Genomic DNA, 19,396 nt, shown 5'->3' on the forward strand with positions numbered 1-19,396 from the left:
ACTAGTGCGTCACAAGTGGTCACAAACGCATAGGGCGAAGGCGGTCCCGTTAGATGGATGGTGGCCACTGCGGGTAGGGCGCGGCGCCTTGACGGGGGGGGGGCGGGGGGGCTGAGCCGCTGAGGACCCCTGACCCCGGTTAACCCCGTGGCCAGTAGAAGATGAGATGGCCGCGGATATGTGCGTGCTCTGAGACCATCAAATCCTATGAGGGCAGTGGTTCTGGGATGAATGCCAGGTTAGCGGGCGCACAATCAAGGATGGGGCTCTGGGAGTTCTTGCGGGTTCATGCCGTATGGCGGGCGGCCCTCCGGGCGGCTAGACTGCCCATATTGAAAGGTAGACTTTTGTTCCACTGAGTATCAACCTATCATGTCAGCTGCCCTGAGAATGGGTGGAAGGCCAGGTGTGACAAGTGAATGGCCATAACCCAAAGTCACGAGTAAGCTTATTGCATCATAACATTGTACTGAATGTAAGCAGTAAAGATTGGAGCCTGGAAGAGGGGGGCGGATGTCGCGCGCAAGAGCTGCGCGTTGCGCGCATGCCATTTTGCTCTTCATATTGCTGCAGCTGTTCCTAAAGCTGTCAAGCTCACAGTCAGCGCCCGGAGACATCGATGCTCTGCGCGTTTTCCTGGCGAGCGCAGCGTCGCCCGGTGAAGTCAGCTTTGAGCTAGTAAAAGGCAATTACAGCTTGGAAGCACCATTGTTTTTCAATGCGACGGTGGCTAACATGACCTTGACTCTCCTCGGTGGGGGCTCCCGCTTCTTGTGCGTCGGAAACATCACCGGCAGCGCGATTGTTGTGGCGCCTGGAGCTTCTGTGGTGGTCAACAACATCACCTTTGAGCGCTGCGCCCCGGCCGTAGTCTTGCAACCGTCACTCTCGGGCCAGGGGTCGAACGTCTCGGCGGTTTCGGCCACCGCGGCCACGTTCAACGGCTGCACCTTCGCACAGAACCGCGGCGGAAAGGTGCGCTCAACTCGGCATGGTGGGCGCGCAAACGGACCCTCTGGTATGCCGCGGGCTGCGCGGGTGCTGCTATGGCATTATGGAAGGGCGCCGGCAGGTAGGGCGCTCGAACAGCTTCCTCTTCTCACGTCGCAATTGCAGAACTGCATTGACCCCTCCCTCGACCCCTCCCGCAGACCTTGGCCGCCAATGGCACCAGTCTGGCCCCACCGTATCCACTGGCGCCGTCCGCCATCGCCGCGCTGGGTGTTGGCGGCAGCAGCGTCAGCCTGCGCGTGGCGGACTGTGCCTTCCTTGGGAACGGCGTCGCGGGGGCCGTGCCAACCGCTGTGGATCTGCGCGCCACCAGCCCCCCCATTGGCGTGCGCTGCATCGGCGACAGCAGCAGCAACAGTAGTGGCCGCGGCGTGTGCCGTACTGTCATTGAGCGCACCAGCTTCCTCGGCAACACGGGGGCGCTGGCTGCCGCGGCGCACATGCACTGCCAGGGCACCGCCAGCTGCTCCCTGCAACTGCGGGAGGTGCAGGTGAGCCGGAGGGCAAAGAGGACCAGGATTGGGTGGAGTGTGCAGCCGTGTAGATCTGGACGTGGACAAAGGGCGTGTTGCTGACAGGAGTTCCGGGGGGCATCCGGTGTGCAGGCGATGCGTGTATGGTGAACCGCTCATGCCGGTGCAGAAGGAGCTTGGCGGTGTCATGGAACTGTCCATCTCGTGCACACTGCGTAGGATTGCCGAGAATGTTCCCGCCTTGCCTCATCCGGGCTTGTGCTCACACATGCAGGCTTCCAGTGATAACATTGCCATGCCGAACCTCACCACCACGACCACCACCACCAATGCCACCGTGGGCGGCATTGTGCCGCGGCCCGGGGTTGTCGCCTACATCGATGACTGGATGCAGAGGGGTGTGGCGCTGGACCCGGCGCTGTTTAGCATGGCGGTTACCGACGTGTAAGTACCGTGGTGGGGTCGGCCTGGTTGGATGGGCTTACTTGCAGGATAACGTTATTGCTTTTTGCAATTCAGGGTAGGTCGTGCAGGTGTTGACCTTACACCTGCAGCCCAAACAACCTCTGCCCCGTGTTGCCGCCCCGGCGTCCACAGGCCTGGACCCACGTCAGTATCCGAGCCGGCAAACGCGCCGCGCGCGGCCGTGTCTGTGGAGCGCTGCGCCCTGGCGGCGCCACCCAATGCCTCGGCGCTGTGGGCGGCGCACGTGCCCTCCCTGCCGCCGGTCCAGGTGGGCTCCCTCAACCTCACGCTGGTGGACTCGAACTTCACACAGGGCTGGCGGGTGGTGTGGGCAAAGGCGGGGCTGAACCGGGCCACCGTGACCCGCTGCCGCTTTGCGGGCATCACAGGCGGCGCGGCGCTAGTCCTCAACCAGGCCTGTCGCACTGTTGCTTTGATGGACACCGTGTTTGAGGACAATGACCTAACCAGCAATGGTGGCGGCGTTAGTAGCAGTAGCGGTAGTAGCAGTAGTGGCAGTAGCAGCAACAGCAGAGGCAATGTTGGGACGGACCCGCTCGTGGTGATTAACACGGCTCTGGGCAACGCACAGCCAATGGCTGAGAGCAGCACCGTCACCACCAACGCCACGGGTGACCTGGTCCGTGTGACCTTCCAGCGCTGTGCCCTCACCAACAACACAGGTGCACACACAGCATGCGTGCGCAGTGTTGTCCAGGACTGGTGTGTCACCACGAATCGAATCCACACTGCTGGCACACTGTTCCTTACTTTCAGCTTCCTGCACGTATGTACATCCCTCGGACTGTCCATGCACATGTGTTGCAATGCACAATGTTTGCAGTTAACACTACATCGGGGGTCTTATGGCTGACCGACACAACGTATTCGCAAATCTCCGCCACAAGCACGGCCAACCCCAGCAGCTGGCTGGCACCACGGCTGGTCAGCACACGGTGAGGAGATCCGCACTGTACGGTACTGTACGGTTCTGTACGCATGTGGGCTGACATCCTCGATGTCTTGCAGCTGACTGGGGTTTCTACATTATCTCCCGGCCCCCAATCAACTATGCAGGCTGGAGAGCAACACAAACTGGGGCCGCAACACCCTACACGTCGGCGAGAGCGCCACGCCCCTGTACGCCGCGCTGCCCTTCGCGCCCATCATCCGCCTTGACGCCTGCCGCGGCTTCTTCGCAAACAACCTGACCGCCCTTGGCAACACCGGCAATGTGCTGGTGTTCACAGCCAGCGCTACTGGGGCCCCGAGGTTGCTGTATAGCACGCTTTCAAACAACACCGTAGCCCCGGGAGCCTTGGGCGCTGCCGCCGTGACTTTTTATCTGGTGACTGAGTCCCCAGGGTCCACTGGGGAGGGTGGCATGGAGGTCACTGGCTCAACCTTCCGCAGCAACACGGGCGCCACAGTGTGCTGCTCGCTCGCTCGCCCGCCCGCCTGCTCCAGGCCGTGTCCCCTACTGCTGCTTGCCCTGTCCATCGGCATGTGCCCCGCATCCCGTGTGGGCATGAGGAGCGCCGTCCAATGTACAGCGCATGGGGCACCGTGCACAGTTTACAAGAATTACAACAATTCCCATATCATTGCTCCTTCCCATTCCCACAGGCGGCGCTATCTGGGCGGTGTCTGGCACATACTACAAACTAGACGGTTGTACCTTTGACCGCAACCGGGAGACACGCGGCGCACTCAGTGCCGCAGACGCGGCGCGGCTGTCGGCTGAGCCGGCAGTCATTGGGGGCGGCGCGTTTGGTGTGGCCAGGCCATCACGTGTAGGTGGAGGGGCCGCGGCTGTGCTGAAGACCGTACCCGCCCGGGGCCCGGCAATCGAGGTGTCTATCACTGGCTGCACCTTCGCTGCCAACTCCGCAGCGGCGCGAGGCGGCGCGTTGGCCATACAGGGCGGTGGTGCGCTCACGGTGAGCATCTCAGCAGGCATCGCGCACGGACTGCTGCGGGCAGTGCAACACAGCAATGCCGCATGCCGCATCCCGCCACGTGCCAAGCACCTGCATCTTGAGAGTTACCCACTCGTCCGCCGCTGCCCTCCTTCCCTTGCTGCAGATACGCAACAGTACATTTGACTCGAACGTGGCCGGCGCGCGCCTCGCCGCCTGGCGGCTGCCTCCACAATCTGACGGGCGCCGCGACCCTGCCAATGGCGGCGGCGGCGTGTGGGCAGACGACGTGTCGTCCGCGCTGCAGGTCGCCAACTGCACCTTCAGACGCAATGCAGCCGAGGGTCATGGTGGGTGGGTGGGCTGCACGAGCGCCGCCGCTGCTGCTGTTGACAAGGCAACCTCGAGGCACACCCGAGTAAGGCACACACTTGCGTTACCTCGCTGCCTGTCACTTCAACAATCACACGCAGGTGGCGGACTACGCGTGTCAAACTTTGCGGACCTGCAGCTGCTAGACAGCGTGTTGGCAGACAATTACGCAACAGACACGGGCGGCGGCGCGGCACTGGTCTCGGGCGGCTCTGGCGGCGGCGCGGGGGCTGCGGGACTGCTCTTGGGTGCTGACAATGCCGCCACACCCACACGGACGCTTCTATCCGCGTGCCGCTTCTCGCGCAACCAGGCGGGGACCTACTTCCGGCCGCCCGCAGCTCCAGGCGACAGTTCAGGTGCTGCTCCCGGCACTTCCTCTGCCGTTGGGTTTCCCTGGAGCGACCCCCGAAAAAGCGCGGTGACCAGCAGCAGTGGAAGCAGCGGCGGCAGCAGCAGCAGCAGTGACAGTGATGGGTCTGCTCCAGCGACTGGCCGGCGGGCGCTGCGGCAGGCGGGTCAGCAGGACGTGGACCAGCAGCAGCGGCCGTACGACAGCCTGACAGACGCGGTGGCGGCGGCAGGCGGGCTGCGGCTGGTGGGCGGGGCACATGCAGCGGGGCTGGGTGGCGGGCTGTACGTGAGCGACGTACGGCTGCGTGTGGAGTGCGGCTGCGTGTGGGCAGACAATGCCGCAGCGGTAGGGGGAGGCAAGTTTGCGGGCGGCGAGGCAGGCCGACTGGTACTGGGGGCGCCAAATTGCACCCTGCCCCTCCCTGTCACTGCTGTGAACGGCTCAAAGTCGACTAGCAACAGTACCGCAGCTGCGCCAGTGGCGGCCGATGACAGGGTGTACGGCGGGGTGCAGTACGGCATTGCCTTCGTACGGAACCAGGCTGTGGTGGGCGGCGGACTGGCGGCGGCGGACGGCGTGATGGTGTCGGCGGGCGTGCGGGAAGATGTGGCGACACGGGTGGCGGCGCTGGCAGGCGGGGGCTCCAGCGGCAGCAGCGCCACTGGCTCCAACGCAGCAGGCACCACCGGGCCGCAGGCTGTGTCGGAGGCGCTGAGGCGGGACGCAGTGGGCCCCGGTGCGGCGGTGCTGCTTCTTGCAAACAACACGGCGGTGAGTGAGAGCTCAAGGCCCGGCGGTGCGCGGGTACCAGCAACTGATGGGGGCGGCCTAAACAGTACTTTGCTAGCTCTCTGCCTCGCTAGCGGGCTCATGACAGCGTGCTGCTGACGTGTCCACCTCCTGCAGGCCAGTGGCGGCGGCCTGAGTGTGGCTGCGGCCTCCACGGTGTTGCTGTACGGCGCCCAGCTGCTCGACAACACCGCAGCCGCCATTGACCAGCTGGACATGAACGGCAAGGACGAGGAGCAGGTGCGTGCGGGACACAGGGGGGGTGGATGTAGCAGCCAGCCGTGCAGCTGCATGTGCGGCCCGTGCAGCGGGCATGACGCCCATGTAACTCACGAGGCCTTCATCTTTGCGTGGATGAGTTAACCCCTTGGCGGCGCCCCTGCATTGCCTACACTGCTGGGGCTGATGGCGCACTGCTACTGCTGCAGGGTGTGGCGGACGTGCTCGGCGCCTACGGCTGCGGCCTGGGTGCCGGCGGCGGCGTGTGTGTGTCTGGCAGCCCCGACCTGTCACTGCTACAGCTCAGCGGCGGTGCGCTGGCGGGAAACGCAGCTGAGTTCGCAGGTGGCTTGTTCCTGACTGCACGTTACGCTGCCACCACCTGCCCCGACACCACATCGCGGCTCTGCTTCGCGGCGGTGTTGGAGGGCGTGGCGGCCAGTGGCAACTGGGCACGGCAGGCGGGCGGCGTGGGGTACTGGACACACGAGGGGCTGCTCCAGGTGGTGCGGTGCGGCAGCAACACCAGCGCCAGCAACAACAGCAGCAGCATCAGTGCCGGAGACTGGCGTGCCTCGGACGCTGAGCTGGTTAACTTTCCAAATGTAGCGCCAGCCCTGGCGGCGGCATCGCTGCAGCCCTGCCCCGACTGGTCGGCATCCGGCGGTGCAGCCACGGCCAACGCCGCGGGCGGACATGGGCCGCTGCTCACCAGCACGCCCTACGCCTTGTGCCCGGCGGTGAAGGGCGACGGCGTGGCGGCGCGGGCCGCGGCTCAGGGCCAGGCGCTGCCTGCAGGCGCGGTGGCACTGCCCGTGCTGACAGCAGCTGCTGCCAAGGGTGGCGGCACGACCGCCTCTGCGGCTGCGGCTGCGGCTGCGGCGCTGTACCACACCAGTAACGTCGAGCTAGGGCTGAGTGTGGCGGTGCTGGACTACTACGGCCAGGTGCGGGCGCGGGGATGCGAGTCCGGGTGTGCAGATGCACGTACGTGAAGACGAGTTTGTGCCTTGGCGGAATGCCAACGGCCGTCATCCTTGATGTATGAGATCGCAAAGCCCCTTGCTTTGCAGTCGCAACGGCCGTCGGCCTGATCCCCTTGCCATGCCGACCTCCCATTGACCCACAAACTCATACGCACGCAGGTGTTCAGCTCGGACCTGCCACGTGAGCTGTACGTCACAGCCATCAACGGCCGCCCCGCCAAGTGGCCATCCCGCAGCAGCGTGAGCACGGCGGCGGGCCCAGCCGCTACTGCCGCTGCCGCAGGCGCTGACGTGGTGCCTGCCGTCCTCACGGCTGCCACCGCGGCTGCTACAGCCACCGCCCTGGCGTCCAACGGCAGCGCCTCCTTCCGCATGAGGCCCCGGAGCACCGGCTTTGCGGCGGAGCAGGCATGTGTATGTGTGTATGTGTGTGTGTGTGTGTGCATTGCATGTGCGTGTGTGTGTGTGTGTTTGTGCTGTCGCTGATATCAAACCTCCACATCTTACCGCTGCCCTGCCATCTCCTGCCGCCGCCGCCGCCAGGGTGTGTTCTTCACGGCGGTCTACTCGGACGACGTCGTGACTCGTCAGCTGGACACACGCCAGGTGTGTTTTTGTGTGTGTGTGTGTGTGTGTGTGTGTGTAAATGGTGGTGATGTGGGAAGGGAGTTGGAGATGGCGCGCTTTCCTAGCTCCTCCCCCCCGGCTGCGAGGCTGCGGCTTGCTGCTCTCTGCGGAGCGTCCTCCGTACGTACAATTACTGTCTTGTGCAAGTCCTGCCATCCACGCTGTGGTCTTGCATGCACCTGTGTGTGTCCCATTCATCCGCCTCCTCCAGGCCGCGGTGCGGCTGCTACTCCGCTCCTGCCTGCTGAATGAGGAGCGGCCCGACAGCGCTGCCGAGTGCGCCCCCTGCGCGCCGTCCTTCTACCGCTGGTCGGTGGAGGGGCTGCAGCTGGGCCGGGAAGACTTCGAGAGCTATGACGTGAGTGATGCTGATGAGGGCCAGGCCTGGGAGTAGGGTCACTCGTGGTGCGCTGCGTGTCCGCGTTGCAAGTGACGTTGCAGGCCTGCGGCATGGCACGACTGTCCACAGACGGTGTCCTCAGCGGCTTACAAGTGCATAATTATCAATCATCCCTCCTTGAAACACCAGCTCGCTCGCTCCCTCCCCCTGGCTGGCACGTGCAGCCCGTGGGCGTCAGCCGGTGCATGCCCTGCCCGGACAACGCGGCCTGCTCCCTGCCGCCCCAAGACGACCCCACCGGCTCTCAGCCCCTGGCGGCATGGGGCCTGGGCAACGCGCAGCTTGCCCAACTGCTGCAGCCCCTGGGGCCACAGGGTGCCCGGCCGCTTGCACGCCGTGCACTTGAAACCGGCGGCACCGAGCCGCCACGCATCAACGGCAGCAGCCTCGCGGACTTCCTGCATGCGGCCAAGTCTGAGCTGGGCGCTGCAGTGGAGCTGGGTGACCGCCCCGATGTGGAGGTGTTTGATGCTGGCGGCCCCGCTAAGAGCCCGGTGGCGGGCGGCACGGCGGCGTCGCTGCTGCGCGGTGTGGTGGTGCCGGATGATGGCTACTGGCACAGCAGCATGTTCAGCGGCCAGGTGAGCGTAGTAGGTGCCGTCCCAGCGGTGATGGCAGTAGCTTTGTTTGTTGCGGGTGGCAGCTGCAGGCTATGGAATGGCCATTCCGTGCGTTCACACTCAGCCTGGCCCGGGTGCTGATCCGGCTCCGCTGGTGCAGATCCTGGAGTGTTTCAACGACCAGGCGTGCTCCGGCGACGGCCGCGGCGCCGCGCTGGCGAAGCTGCAGGCGGTGGCGGCCGTGTCGTTCGCGTTGCACCGCTTCCAGGTGAGTAGTGTACCGTACTTATGCGGCCGCAGCCAACCCTGCAGCGCAAAGTCAACCGACACCTTGGTTAAAACCACTCTCACCCACAACCCCATCCCTGATTGTCATTCTACCCTCGCCTGGTCTACCTTACGTCCATGCGCGTCCACGCCTGCGGCTTCTGGCGCCAGGCCGCGGCTGCCGCCAACTTCAGCGGTGACGCCGTGGACGTGAGTGCCTACCTGGCCCGCACCGCGGCGCTGCAGTCCGCTTACACCGCCGCGCAGTGCGGTGAGGGCTACACCGGACCGCTGTGCGGCAAGTGCGCGCCGGGGTATGGCTGGCAGGACGGCGGCAGGTGCATCAAGTAAGCGCACCTAGTCCTCGGGATGGGCGCTCGCTGCGGGCGTTGGGCAGTGCCTTGTCAGTTCATGAGCATTTACAGCACTTGGGCTTCGGGTCCACCCACACATGAACGCACGCATGCATGCACGAGATCGAGGGCAGCAAACCGTCACGGGGCACGCTCTTGACCGCCCGGCACCGCGCCCGTCCGCCGCTGCTGCTGTGTGCGCGTGCAGGTGCCCATCTGCCGGCGTGAACACCACCTACTACGTCCTCACCACGCTGTTCACACTGCTGGCGCTGTTCCTGGTGGTGCGGGCGGACTGGCTCAGCTTGCAGGCACACAGCCACAACAAGAGTGAGTACGGGAGCACGGTAGTGCGACCAGGATTCAGTCTGGATGGCACGCACATGGTGCTCCCTGTGCCCAAGATGGTGAAAGTTAGCAGAGACTGACGGGGCAAAGCGGGTCACTACCAAATGTGGCCAGAACCTCACCAGCTAGCGCACGCCCACGCCAACTGCAGGTAGGGCTCGACATCGCTCCCGCAAAACTTAATATCATTTATACCGTAGCCGCTCGCCCTGTTGCTTTCGCCATGGCTCGCTGGGCAACGGGGCTCGCAGCTCTGCTAGGTGGACGCTGGCTTGCGCCGTGTTGTGGGACGGGTTGGGGCTGCGGATAGGTCGGCGGGTTAAGGAAAGCCCACTGGTACTGGTGCGACACCCATGGCTGCGACTATGTGATTATTGCCACAGACGTACGGGTGCTTGTCACCGACCACGAGCTGCGTGTGCTTGCTGCTCTACTTGCAGAGTCGTCCAAAGGACAGAAGGATAGTGCCAACGCTGGCAGCAGCAGCCTAGGCCGCGCCGACTCGGCAGCACAGCACGCCGCGGCTGCTGCGGCTAATGGTGCCACCGGCGGTATTGACCTCGGCGCGGCGCCCTCGCAGCTGCCCTCGTGCTTGTCGTACCAGCAATACAGCGTGCAGCCTCAATCGCCCTACCCGCCTGTATCCCCAAAAGCCACGTCCCCGTACCCATCCTCGCCATTGCCACCACAGCTGCAGCCCGCACCGCCGCACCACAGCGGTGCAGAGCACCAACAGCCGCCGCCGGTGTTGCAGGGAGACAGCCGGCGAAGCGTACTGTCAGCAGCGGCGGACCCTGCTGCTGCCGCCGCCGCCGCTGATGACGGCGGCCTTCTGGTCGGCCCAACGGACACCCTTGGAGCGGCAGGCCAGGCGGCAGGCGCAGTAGCTATGGCAGCAGCAGGGGCAGCAGCAGGGGCAACAGCAGGTGGTAGTAGCAAGTCCGCATTTTTAGACGCTTCTGGCAGCATCTCAAACGGTGTCACCAGGATGCCCGTCGCTGAGGGGAATGAATACCTGCCATACCCAGGCACTACAGCCATCGCTACGGCCATTGCAGTGGAGTGCAGCAGCCACGAGTTCGAGAGCTCTCTCTCTGCCACATCCGCAGCCACGTCTGCGACGGCACCTGCGATGGGACCTGCAGCAGATGCAGTGGCGGCGGTCTCCACAGCACCGCCGGCCGCATTGCAAAGTGGGCACTCCATTACCAGACGTGACGCCCGCAAACCCCACAGTGGCAATCAGCAGCAGGCCCTGCTGCCGCCGCCTGTGTCGCCGGCACGGTCAGGCCAGCTGGAGCCGGCACCGTCATCGCCGCAGGTGTTAAACGTCCACGCGCACAGACAGGCGTCGGCGGCTCTGGCCCTGCCACAGGCGCACGTGCTGAAGGCGGTGGTGGAGGGCAGCGAGGGTACACATTCATCGGGGGCCCGCACCCCAACAGGCACTCCTGCGGGAAACGTGGCAGATGGCGTTAGCGGCCGAGGCGGCGGCGGCGGCGGCGGCAGCGGCCATTGGTCTTTGAAGACCTGGGACAACAAGGACGTGAACGAGGAGGCCAAGCAGTGCTACCGTGACAACGTGGTGCGTGTGGGTGGATGGTCTGGCGAGCGCGGCCCTTGTGTGCAGCTTGTGTGCGATCTTTTGTTGCTTCATCAGCAAGGCCGATGCTGCCTGCGCTCGGTACAGTGTGCTATGGCCTATGGGATGGGCCTCGCCTCCACCCTGCTCCGTCCAACCATGCCTTTACCCTGAACTCCACACCGACCCGCTCCCTGCCCCCGAAACCGCCCGTCCTTGCAGTCGGAGAGCTACCAGTCCTCCTTCTCCAGCCTCATCAAGGTGCTCGTCTCGTACCTGCAGGTGCGTGCGCGGGGCCGTGGGGTGGACTGCGCGCAGGTCGCGTGCTCGGCATGCAGCAGCACTGACTCCTATGTCACTCCTAGCGAGCGACGTGGATGCGCTCGATGACATCATCACGCACATGCCAACGTACATCTCATCTGCAAACATGACTCCAGTCGCCATACTGCGATGGCACCCTCATCCTTGTTCGGTAATCACCAGCAAACTGCCCGCCACAACTTGTTGCCTCCCGCTCGCTTATGCTCCCATCCTTGTGCATATATGGCACACACACACACACACACACACACACACACACACACACACACACACAAGTTTGTACACAATCCTGCGTGTTATCTCTCCTTGTACTCGCTAACAAGCAACACGCACACGCACACACACATCCACGCTCGCACGTGCAGGTCCTGGCGCTCATCCGGCAGGTGGACATGCCGCTCACGGAGCGAGTGGGGCACTACCTGCGGGGCGTGGAGCAGGTGTGTGGGGGGGGGGGGCTGCGGGAGGGAGGGGGCGGGGGGGGGGGGGTTACGGCTGTAGGCGCACGGAGTAATCATGCGTGTGGTTTCGCATGTCGGAGTGCCGTGGAGCTGCAGTAGGCAGGCAGCCTACGTGTGCCTCTCACATTGCACGTTGCTGTTAACCTATGGTGATGTATGGATGGCTCCAGGTGACATCGTTTCCCGGCTCGCTGGTCTCCATCGACTGCTCCCTGCCCGAGTGAGTGCCGTAGCGTGTCGGCCTACCGGCCACACGCACAGCACACGCGGGGCCCTGTTGTGGGACATCAGTTTACCGGCGGCTGGCCCAGCCGTGCGAGCCTGCTGGCCACTCACATGCTACTGCTCAGCACTCACAAGCCACCATCCAGTAGCTGGTGCCCTGTGCTACATCCGCCAACATGCAAAAGGTTCCCTTCCCCGTCCACACTTGCCCCGCGCCCCGAACGGCTACTGCCCCCTCCAGGGTGTCGGGCACCTCCAAGGCGTTCCTGCGCACAGTACTGGCGGCTCTGTCGCCCTTTTACGTGTGGCTAGGCTTCAGCGCCATGGGCGTAGCTTACCTGCTGCTCAGCCACGGCCGGAACAGCGTCATGCGCAAGGCGTCTCACCGCCGGCGGAGCGATCTGCTGCAGGCGCAGCAGCAGCAGGCGCAGCAGCAGGCGCTGCAGAAGCATGGGTCCGGCGCTGTAGCAATGGCTGGTGTCAGTGCTGCCGCACATCCTAGCATCGGCGGCGCGGCCAGCTCCTTGGTGCAGCAGCAGTCACCCCAGTCGTCCCGTATCCTGGACAGCTCGCGAGAGTCCTCTGCGACTTCGGCTGGCACGGCCAGTGCCGGAGTGGCAGCTGGGGCGGCAAGGGACCCGGCGGCCTCTGAGTTGGCAGCTGAGGCACCCGCAGCAGTAGCGGCCAGCAGCAGTAATCGCCGCCTGGCGGCGGCGGCGACGACGGGCGCTCGCGGCGGCATCAGCCTACGATCCAGGCCGCCGCCGGGGCCATCGCGCCTGGGCGGCGACCCGCATGGCCTGGCCATGACGGGGACATCCGGGAGGGACCTCAGCACAGGCGGAGACACTGCCGGAGGCACGCCGGCCTCTGACCTGGGAAGCACGGCGGGAGGCACTGGGGCAGGGGACTCGTCCTACTCTGCTGCATCGGCACAGCAGGGGTCTGAGCAGCTGGCTCCCGGCGGGACGGATGCCGTCCATGCACTGCTGGCCCACCCACCACCGCTGGCACCCTTGCCACCGGTCCCGCCGCCGCCTCCCCCGCTACACACGTCAGGTACCGGCATGGGCTCTGAGCCGGCAGCTGGCGGCCAATTTCTGCAGAGCAGTAGCCAGTGGCCCACCCACCTCTCATCTGACCCGGAGATCGGGATACAGGTGTCAGAGTCACAGGACCAGGGCTCGACGTGGCCGCACAGCCCCACTAGTGACCCGAACGGCGGGCCCGCCGGGGGCTCTCACAATGGCGGCGGCAACGGACACGTCAACTTGGGCCAGTCGCAGCTGATGCCGGCGCCTGGAACAGAAGCAGCGCTGGTGGCGGTGGCAACGGCGGTAGGCACAACAGCGGCTGCCGGTGCAACTCTTGGAGCCGGTGCCGGCGCAGGCACCAGCCCCGTCATCAGCCCCTTTCAGATGGCAGCGAATGCCGCGGGCATTGTGACTCCTGCCACATCCCGCCTAAACATGTTCGGATCTGGGGCCGCGCCCACACCCGCCAGCGCCAGTGCCCCGCTACCACACGGCCCGCCCGCTCGCCACGCCGCCGCCGCCGCCGCCGCTCCTGCCAGCGACCCGAGCGGCGCCCTGGTGCCAGCAGGGCAAACGGCGTCTGGCGCTGGCCTACAGGGCATGGCGTCTGGCGCGCACGGTGTCGGAGTGCTGAACGGCTTTGGCAGTGGTGGAGTGGCTCTGGCGCAGCAACCTTCGCAGGCGCCGTTGCAAGCAAGCACGGACGCGGCGGACTCAGGAATCAAGTGAGCTGCATTGACGCCTGCTGGTTCTGCTGCTGGTAGTACTGCTGCATCCCTCTCGTTCTGATCTTGCGCGGTCGCCCCTCAACTTATTGCGGATTTCCCGGCCAGTCGGGACTTTGGAGGTCGCCCCTTGAGGTGGCCCCTTGAGGTCGCCCCGGCCCCTCCCTTTCGACACCCCCACCTGCTGCAGTCCGTTCCTGTTGCGTCTGGGTCAGCTGGTGACGCTGACGGCTATGAACACGCTGTTCTTCTTCTACCCCTCCGTGGTCACGGCGCTGCTGGCCATCTTCAGCTGCCAGGTGCGCGCATGTGTTGCCAAGGTGCAAGAGCGGGTCACGGGACGCATCAGCAGCAACCTGCAACTGGCAATAGGCCGTCTGCATGTCCTATTATTGCTGCTGGAGTTGCTGCTGTGTTGCGCTGTTAGTTGTGACCGTGTTTGAATTTTCTTCCGCGTTGCACGTACCGTATGCCCAGGGCTTGGACTCAACCTCCCTCGACCCGCTTGGTGATCCGGGCGTCCTGGCGGTGAGGGGGGCGGCGGTTGGGACAATCCCCACCAAGCCCACGTAGACACAGAGACCCAGAGGCGCAGAGGGGACAGGGGACTTCCTCCTAGGGCCTTTACGGCAGGCACCGGGGCGGGGAAGGTAGGCATACAGGTGGGACCCGTCACGCCTCTTACACTTCAACAAACTGTCACCAATCTACGACATACAACACGTACCGTACGCCCACACATATGCACGTAGGACGCGGCGGGGCTGTACACGGCGCCCAACGGCTACTGGACGGAGGACATGAGCCAGGTGCGTGTGTGCGCGCGCACTGCCTTCCGTGCAGCCCCTCCGTGCAGCCCCTCCTGCCGGGTGTTTGCAGCCCCTCCTCCCGGGTGTTTGTGTGACGTTGGCGTCATCAGCAGTTGCACCGCCCCTGCCCTGCCCTGTGACGCACACACTCATCACAGGAGTGCTACGTGGGGCGGCACGCGGGCCTCGCGTTCGGGCTGGGTGTGCCCGGACTCGTATTCATAGCGGCTGGCTGGCCTCTGGTCGTGTCAGGGCTGGCCATCGCAGTGAGCCGCACGCGCCATCACAAGCCAACAGCCGCCGCCGTACAGTCACACACGCAGCAGTAAGCAAGCTTGGCCAGGGGCGGGATGGAGTTGGGGGCGCCGCAGCTCACACACACGCGCACACACATACACACACACACACACACACACACACACACACACACACACACACACACACACACACACACACAGAACTTTGCACATACGCATGCCGTTGTTGCAAACATGCTCCCGCAGCGTGTTTCCCGACGATTGCCCTGAACACACGCGGCCGCCCGCGCATGCACTCTGGTCTTGCTTCCAACCGCACCCTTCATATGCATGGTGTAGCGGGCTTGGGCTGTTTCTTAGCTCTCCCCGGCCGTTTCTACCTATCCGCAGTTTGCAGAGGTTGCCCTCCTCTATTTCGACTGCGGGTGCTGGCCACCTCCATCGTGACTGGCGCCTCAACGTACGCAAGGCGCTCAAGCCTTACTATCATGAGTACCGCGACAGGTGCGTTCCTGCAATGTCGAATTACACGTTCGGCTTTTACTAAACGTTTGTCAGTGTTGATGTTTCCCCTTGCCCTTTACTCCTTTGACCCTCTTTGCCACCCCCTCAGTTGCTGCGGCTGGGAGTTCGTGGTGAGTGGGTTGCGGTGGGCCGTGTGGGGCGCTGCCACTGCTACTGATCAGTGCAGCTGGGCGCACCGGAAACAACGACAGCGCGACTGATTGCACGGGATGGACACATGCACGCAGGTGTCCATGCGCAAGCTGGCTGCCGCAGCCGTCATTGTGTTCGGCGCGTCCCAGGGCGCGGCCCGAACATGCACTACCGATCAGGAAACGCGTTTCGTTTTTACCCTGATCACAGGAGCTGGCGCTCATCATCGGCCGCGGCGAGTTGTAGTGGGGGCGGGACACCCTCTTACCGGCTTGCATGGAGCCCGATTGCCGCCCGATTCCATACGGCCTTCAGCAGAGTGATTATCCAACTACTGAATTTGACTACTTAGAATTTGAAACCGTACAACTCAACAGACACCATTAATACAACTTGCGACAGAATTGTATGACTGCCGTCGCGCTCTCTCGCCCGCGCCTCGGCCACCCGGCCAAGTCTCGCCTCGCCGAGGCTGCCGCGGGGACATAGGTGAGACCGGGCAGGGTCGATGGTGGCCGCGAATCGCACAAATAGCGCGCCTATATTGGTGCACCGCCCGTCTAGTTCTCAGCCTCGGCCGCGCGGCACACAGCCGATATGGAACCAGGTGCTATAATTTGTAGAGAATGAGCTGTGTGCCGCCTCTCGCCCCCCCTCCCGCCCGCAGGTCGGCATCATCATCGCCGAGATAGTGGACCCGCTCATTAGTGCGAAAGCCTTATAACTTGGTGAGCCTGGGCAGGGGCGAGGGAACTCGGCCAGAGCGAACAGAGCCGAGAATGGCCGAGGAGCCGAGAATGGCCGAGGAAATTCTCAAAGCAAATTATCTCCTGGAGAAGTTAAGAACGATGCATGTGCCATCTTCTACAATCACCGCTCGCAGAACCATGTGGAAGTACCTGGTCAAGCAAGGGCCAGGGACACGGATGGACGCCGCGGCTGCCGCGAATGCCGCGGAGGAGACCAGTGCAACGGACGCCAGCGCTCTTGCTGCTGTCTCTTGCTGCTATCTATGCGTAGTTTTGTGTTGCGTTTCTGTGCGATAGACATGGTGACGGTTTGTCGTGCCTGCGGACCGGCATGTGACGTGCGTGTTATGCGCGGCCCCTGCAGGTGAGAAGCGCATGGCCCAGGAGGGCTATGACGCGGACGGCAAGTCCACTGCGGCGGTGGCCATGGGTGAGTGCAGCCAACACGGATGCTGGGCCACTGCATGGACGCACACTGTCACGCTTGCAGCCATAATCCATCTGAACACCCTTGTCGTGCCTGCGGACCGGCGTGTGACGTGCGTGTTATGCGCGGCCCCTGCAGGTGAGAAGCGCATGGCCCAGGAGGGCTATGACGCGGACGGCAAGTCCACTGCGGCGGTGGCCATGGGTGAGTGTCGCTCCGGGGTTGTTGGGGCTTAAACATCACAACTCCTGGGCGCGGATGGCAAGTCCATCGCCGCCGCCAACCTGGGTGAGTGTTGCCGCGCGGGGTCGCCGCGCAGGCCCCTGTGCCGAGAGAGTATGTGCGCACGAGGATGACAGGCGTCCTGCATTATTGCGTGTGCAAATGTTACAGGGGTGGCGGTCATGGCAGTCGACGGCTACGATGAGGTCGGCAGGTCCATTGCGGCACGTAGCGCGGGTGAGCCACGCGTAGCATGTAGGCGGGAATTGCCCTGCTGGGTCGGCGGTGCTCCCTGGCTGGCCTGCATCGCCCACCCTTGCGCGCTCCCGCCCCTGTGCCGAGAGAGTGCGTGCGTCCTGCATTGTCCCACAGGCGCTGCCCGTGCGGAAAAGGCCGGTATGTTCATCTGGGCACCCGTCTGGCCCAAGCTGCACGAGTGGGTCAAGGCCCACCCCTCCAGAACGGTGGACTGGACCGCGGCCGAAAAGCACCTGCGGCGGGAGTTCCCGGATATCCCCGTCGGTGCCTTCGAGTGCAACAGTACCGGCAGGACCAATTATTCTAGGTGGAAGAGGCTGTCCAACCCGTAGGCTAGAGGCGCGGATAGGGCTAACACTGATTATATCCAAAAATCGTTGAGCCTGGTACAACTTGTGATTGACTTTAAAACGGCAGGCAGCAGGAACAGGAGGGGGACGAGGGGGACGAGGAGGACGAGGACGAGGACGACTAGTCCAGCTGCTGGTTGCAGGCGTGCGGCCCCTGGCGCTGTGGATAGTGGGGACTGTTTGGGTGATGTCACAGCGCGTGTGTGGATGTGAGACGCCAGGGGCTGCAGTTCATAGATATCGTGGTAACCCGCCTTTGTGGCGGACAGGGGGGCTTAAGTCCCTTCCTTGGGGCGTGCTAGGAAGATGGTGGAGAGGAGACCCCTACGCCGTGTGGGGAGGTTGGACTGGATGTGGAGAGACTCGACATAGGGAGATGCGTGCGCCCAAAGCGGGCTGTACTGCTAGGTACGTCTAGGTACTGCTCTGGAGTCCCGCAGCCATATGTTTTGCCCGGTGCCTGCACATGCCCGCGGTATGTCCTGCATCCCTAGGGCCGGCCTGGCACCACCATTCATCCACAGCCTCAGCAACTTGGATGCGCACAGCGGCCTTAGGGTTAAGGGTTAAGGGTTAAGGGTTGTACTACGCGCCCCACAGTGACAAAGCTGCTGCTGCTCATGTTCGTGTGCGGCACCGCCCTGGCGCTGCAGCTGGCGGCGGCGCCCTACCGCGCAGTGACCGTGTGGGACGACACAGATTTCGGCATGGGGCCGGGCAGTGGCGTGGTGGCGGCCGCAGAGCCGCAGCACGACCAAGATCATGGCAAGCAGCAGCAGCCGCAGGGCTCTGGCAGAGTCTTTGGGCCAAGCCAAAGCCTTACGCGGCGGCACACGACCAGTCTGGCGCTGCAGGGCTCACTCGGGCAACCCGCAGGCGCCACCGGCTGCGCGCCGCAGGACCCGGCGGCCGGCGGACCCCGCCGGCTGTACCTGTACCACCCCTACACCCGCCCCGTGTACGACGCCGTGAACTGGGCTGAGACGGCGGCGCTGGCGGCCCTGCTCCTGACTGTGTACTTTGCGCTGTACCTGACGTACACGGGCGGCAGCACCATGGTGCTCAGTGTGCTCATCGGCGTCACCAACGGCCTCATGATGGCGGTGCTGGCGCTGCTGGTGCTGCACCTCAGCAGCATGTGGGTGACCCGGGGATCTAGCAGAGGGGAGCTTGCAACCCGAGTCGGACGATCAGGGACCAAAGGGAGGGCCAGCGGGCAACGCGTATATGTTGTGTGCGGTTGAAGCCTTGTGTGGGAAAACTGGGCCAATGCTCCTATACGAGGAGCCTTTCGTGGCCGCGCCAAGGTTGTAGGATTTGCTTGTCTGCCAGTGTCCTTGCTGTTACCTTACCACTCGCCCCCATCACCGCCCCACATGGACGCAGGGCCATCATGCAGGAGCGCCGGCTCCGTCAGAGCACGCTGCAGAACTACATCCTCATGTCGGCGGCGGCGATGGCTTTCCCCTGCTGCGTGCTGCCGGACGCCGACGACATAAGCGCACAGAACAAGAAGTCAGACGGCGCCAGTAGTCGCAATCTACAGCCGCCGCCGCATGGTGCCACCAGCAGTGGGACCAGCGCACGTGGCCGCCTGAGTGCTGGCACGGCTGCCGGCAGTGTCAGCAGTGTCAGCGGCCGCTGCGGTGGCGGCGGTGTCATGGGGGGCATCAGCGGTGGCGGGTGGTGCACAGGGCTCAAGTCACTTCTCGAAGATTTGAGAAAAGAAGATTCCAGCAGCGTTGCCAGTGCGCCTGCGGGGGAGCACTGCTGGTGGCAATGGGGCTGGAAGCAGTGGTGGCGGTGGGGCCGCCGCTTCAAGCGGAAGCTGAAGCGCTACCTACACGGCCTGTGGTTGTGGCTGGGTCTGTGGCTCCTGGGCTGTGTGTCCCAGGTGGTGCGCTGCATGGGAGGGCTGTGCCAGCAGCTGTCGGGTGTCACAGTGCTGCTGCTGACGTGTGGCAACTGCTGTGGCCGCTGTGGCTGCCGCCGCTGTTGCTGCCCACATCAGGACACGGGTCAGGCCGAGCGCACGGCGAGTCCGTTAGGGTCTGGGAAACATTTTCGTATTATTTTATTAATTGCTCTTTTCTATTGGCGGCAGGGAAAAATTGGCCGGAGCGAGAAGCGAAGCAGTGATACACTCCAGTGTAAGAATGTGAGATCAATGTC

The 19,396-nt window shown here is 64.1% G+C and overlaps 3 protein-coding genes across 4 annotated transcripts; all 3 read left to right on the top strand.

Moving 5' to 3' along the window:
* Window positions 1-373: 373 nt before the first annotated feature.
* On the top strand, window positions 374-15,485 carry CHLRE_10g419200v5 (uncharacterized protein). Of its 2 annotated transcripts, XM_043066436.1 has the most exons (32): window positions 374-975; window positions 1,152-1,502; window positions 1,759-1,928; window positions 2,082-2,632; window positions 2,794-2,905; window positions 3,027-3,297; window positions 3,576-3,592; window positions 3,664-3,889; window positions 4,035-4,218; window positions 4,342-5,366; window positions 5,502-5,624; window positions 5,813-6,550; window positions 6,749-6,997; window positions 7,133-7,195; window positions 7,428-7,574; window positions 7,781-8,197; window positions 8,337-8,444; window positions 8,615-8,790; window positions 9,005-9,126; window positions 9,585-10,729; window positions 10,949-11,008; window positions 11,416-11,490; window positions 11,682-11,731; window positions 11,978-13,495; window positions 13,686-13,794; window positions 13,973-14,023; window positions 14,248-14,304; window positions 14,463-14,494; window positions 14,572-14,629; window positions 14,952-15,065; window positions 15,175-15,196; window positions 15,314-15,365. In XM_043066436.1, exons 1-30 carry the CDS (start codon window positions 736-738, stop codon window positions 15,006-15,008), a joined length of 8,502 nt encoding a protein of 2,833 aa, XP_042919832.1. In that variant the 5' UTR covers window positions 374-735; the 3' UTR covers window positions 15,009-15,065; window positions 15,175-15,196; window positions 15,314-15,365. The 2 variants fall into 2 exon arrangements, with proteins under 2 accessions (XP_042919832.1, XP_042919833.1); XM_043066435.1 differs by lacking the exon at window positions 15,314-15,365 and adding an exon at window positions 15,429-15,485 and having other exon boundaries at window positions 14,463-14,629.
* A 538-nt stretch (window positions 15,486-16,023) lies between these two features.
* Window positions 16,024-17,687, top strand: CHLRE_10g419250v5 (uncharacterized protein). Its single transcript, XM_043066437.1, has 5 exons — window positions 16,024-16,056; window positions 16,102-16,397; window positions 16,533-16,598; window positions 16,788-16,853; window positions 16,989-17,687. The coding sequence occupies exons 2-5, from the start codon at window positions 16,343-16,345 to the stop codon at window positions 17,204-17,206; spliced, it is 405 nt and encodes a 134-aa protein (XP_042919834.1). The 5' UTR covers window positions 16,024-16,056; window positions 16,102-16,342; the 3' UTR covers window positions 17,207-17,687.
* Window positions 17,688-17,803: 116 nt separating this feature from the next.
* On the top strand, window positions 17,804-19,390 carry CHLRE_10g419300v5 (uncharacterized protein). Its single transcript, XM_043066438.1, has 3 exons — window positions 17,804-18,362; window positions 18,611-18,903; window positions 19,329-19,390. The coding sequence occupies exons 1-3, from the start codon at window positions 17,845-17,847 to the stop codon at window positions 19,361-19,363; spliced, it is 846 nt and encodes a 281-aa protein (XP_042919835.1). The 5' UTR covers window positions 17,804-17,844; the 3' UTR covers window positions 19,364-19,390.
* The last annotated feature ends 6 nt before the right edge of the window (window positions 19,391-19,396 follow it).

Source organism: Chlamydomonas reinhardtii, chromosome 10 (genome assembly GCF_000002595.2).
Source record: "Chlamydomonas reinhardtii strain CC-503 cw92 mt+ chromosome 10, whole genome shotgun sequence".
NCBI lineage: Eukaryota > Viridiplantae > Chlorophyta > Chlorophyceae > Chlamydomonadales > Chlamydomonadaceae > Chlamydomonas > Chlamydomonas reinhardtii.

Bases quoted from the DNA above. Each gene is read 5' to 3' on its own strand.
- CHLRE_10g419200v5 (XM_043066435.1), top strand. From the start codon at position 736: ATGACCTTGACTCTCCTCGGTGGGGGCTCCCGCTTCTTGTGCGTCGGA. The intron at 5,367-5,501 runs GTGAGTGAGAGC...CACCTCCTGCAG, and splicing joins TTCTTGCAAACAACACGGCG to GCCAGTGGCGGCGGCCTGAG. The intron at 15,066-15,174 runs GTGCGTTCCTGC...CCACCCCCTCAG, and splicing joins TATCATGAGTACCGCGACAG to TTGCTGCGGCTGGGAGTTCG.
- CHLRE_10g419250v5 (XM_043066437.1), top strand. From the start codon at position 16,343: ATGGCCCAGGAGGGCTATGACGCGGACGGCAAGTCCACTGCGGCGGTG. The intron at 16,398-16,532 runs GTGAGTGCAGCC...CGGCCCCTGCAG, and splicing joins CACTGCGGCGGTGGCCATGG to GTGAGAAGCGCATGGCCCAG. The intron at 16,854-16,988 runs GTGAGCCACGCG...ATTGTCCCACAG, and splicing joins CATTGCGGCACGTAGCGCGG to GCGCTGCCCGTGCGGAAAAG.
- CHLRE_10g419300v5 (XM_043066438.1), top strand. From the start codon at position 17,845: ATGTTCGTGTGCGGCACCGCCCTGGCGCTGCAGCTGGCGGCGGCGCCC. The intron at 18,363-18,610 runs GTGGGTGACCCG...ACATGGACGCAG, and splicing joins GTGCTGCACCTCAGCAGCAT to GGCCATCATGCAGGAGCGCC. The intron at 18,904-19,328 runs GCGGGTGGTGCA...TATTGGCGGCAG, and splicing joins CATGGGGGGCATCAGCGGTG to GGAAAAATTGGCCGGAGCGA.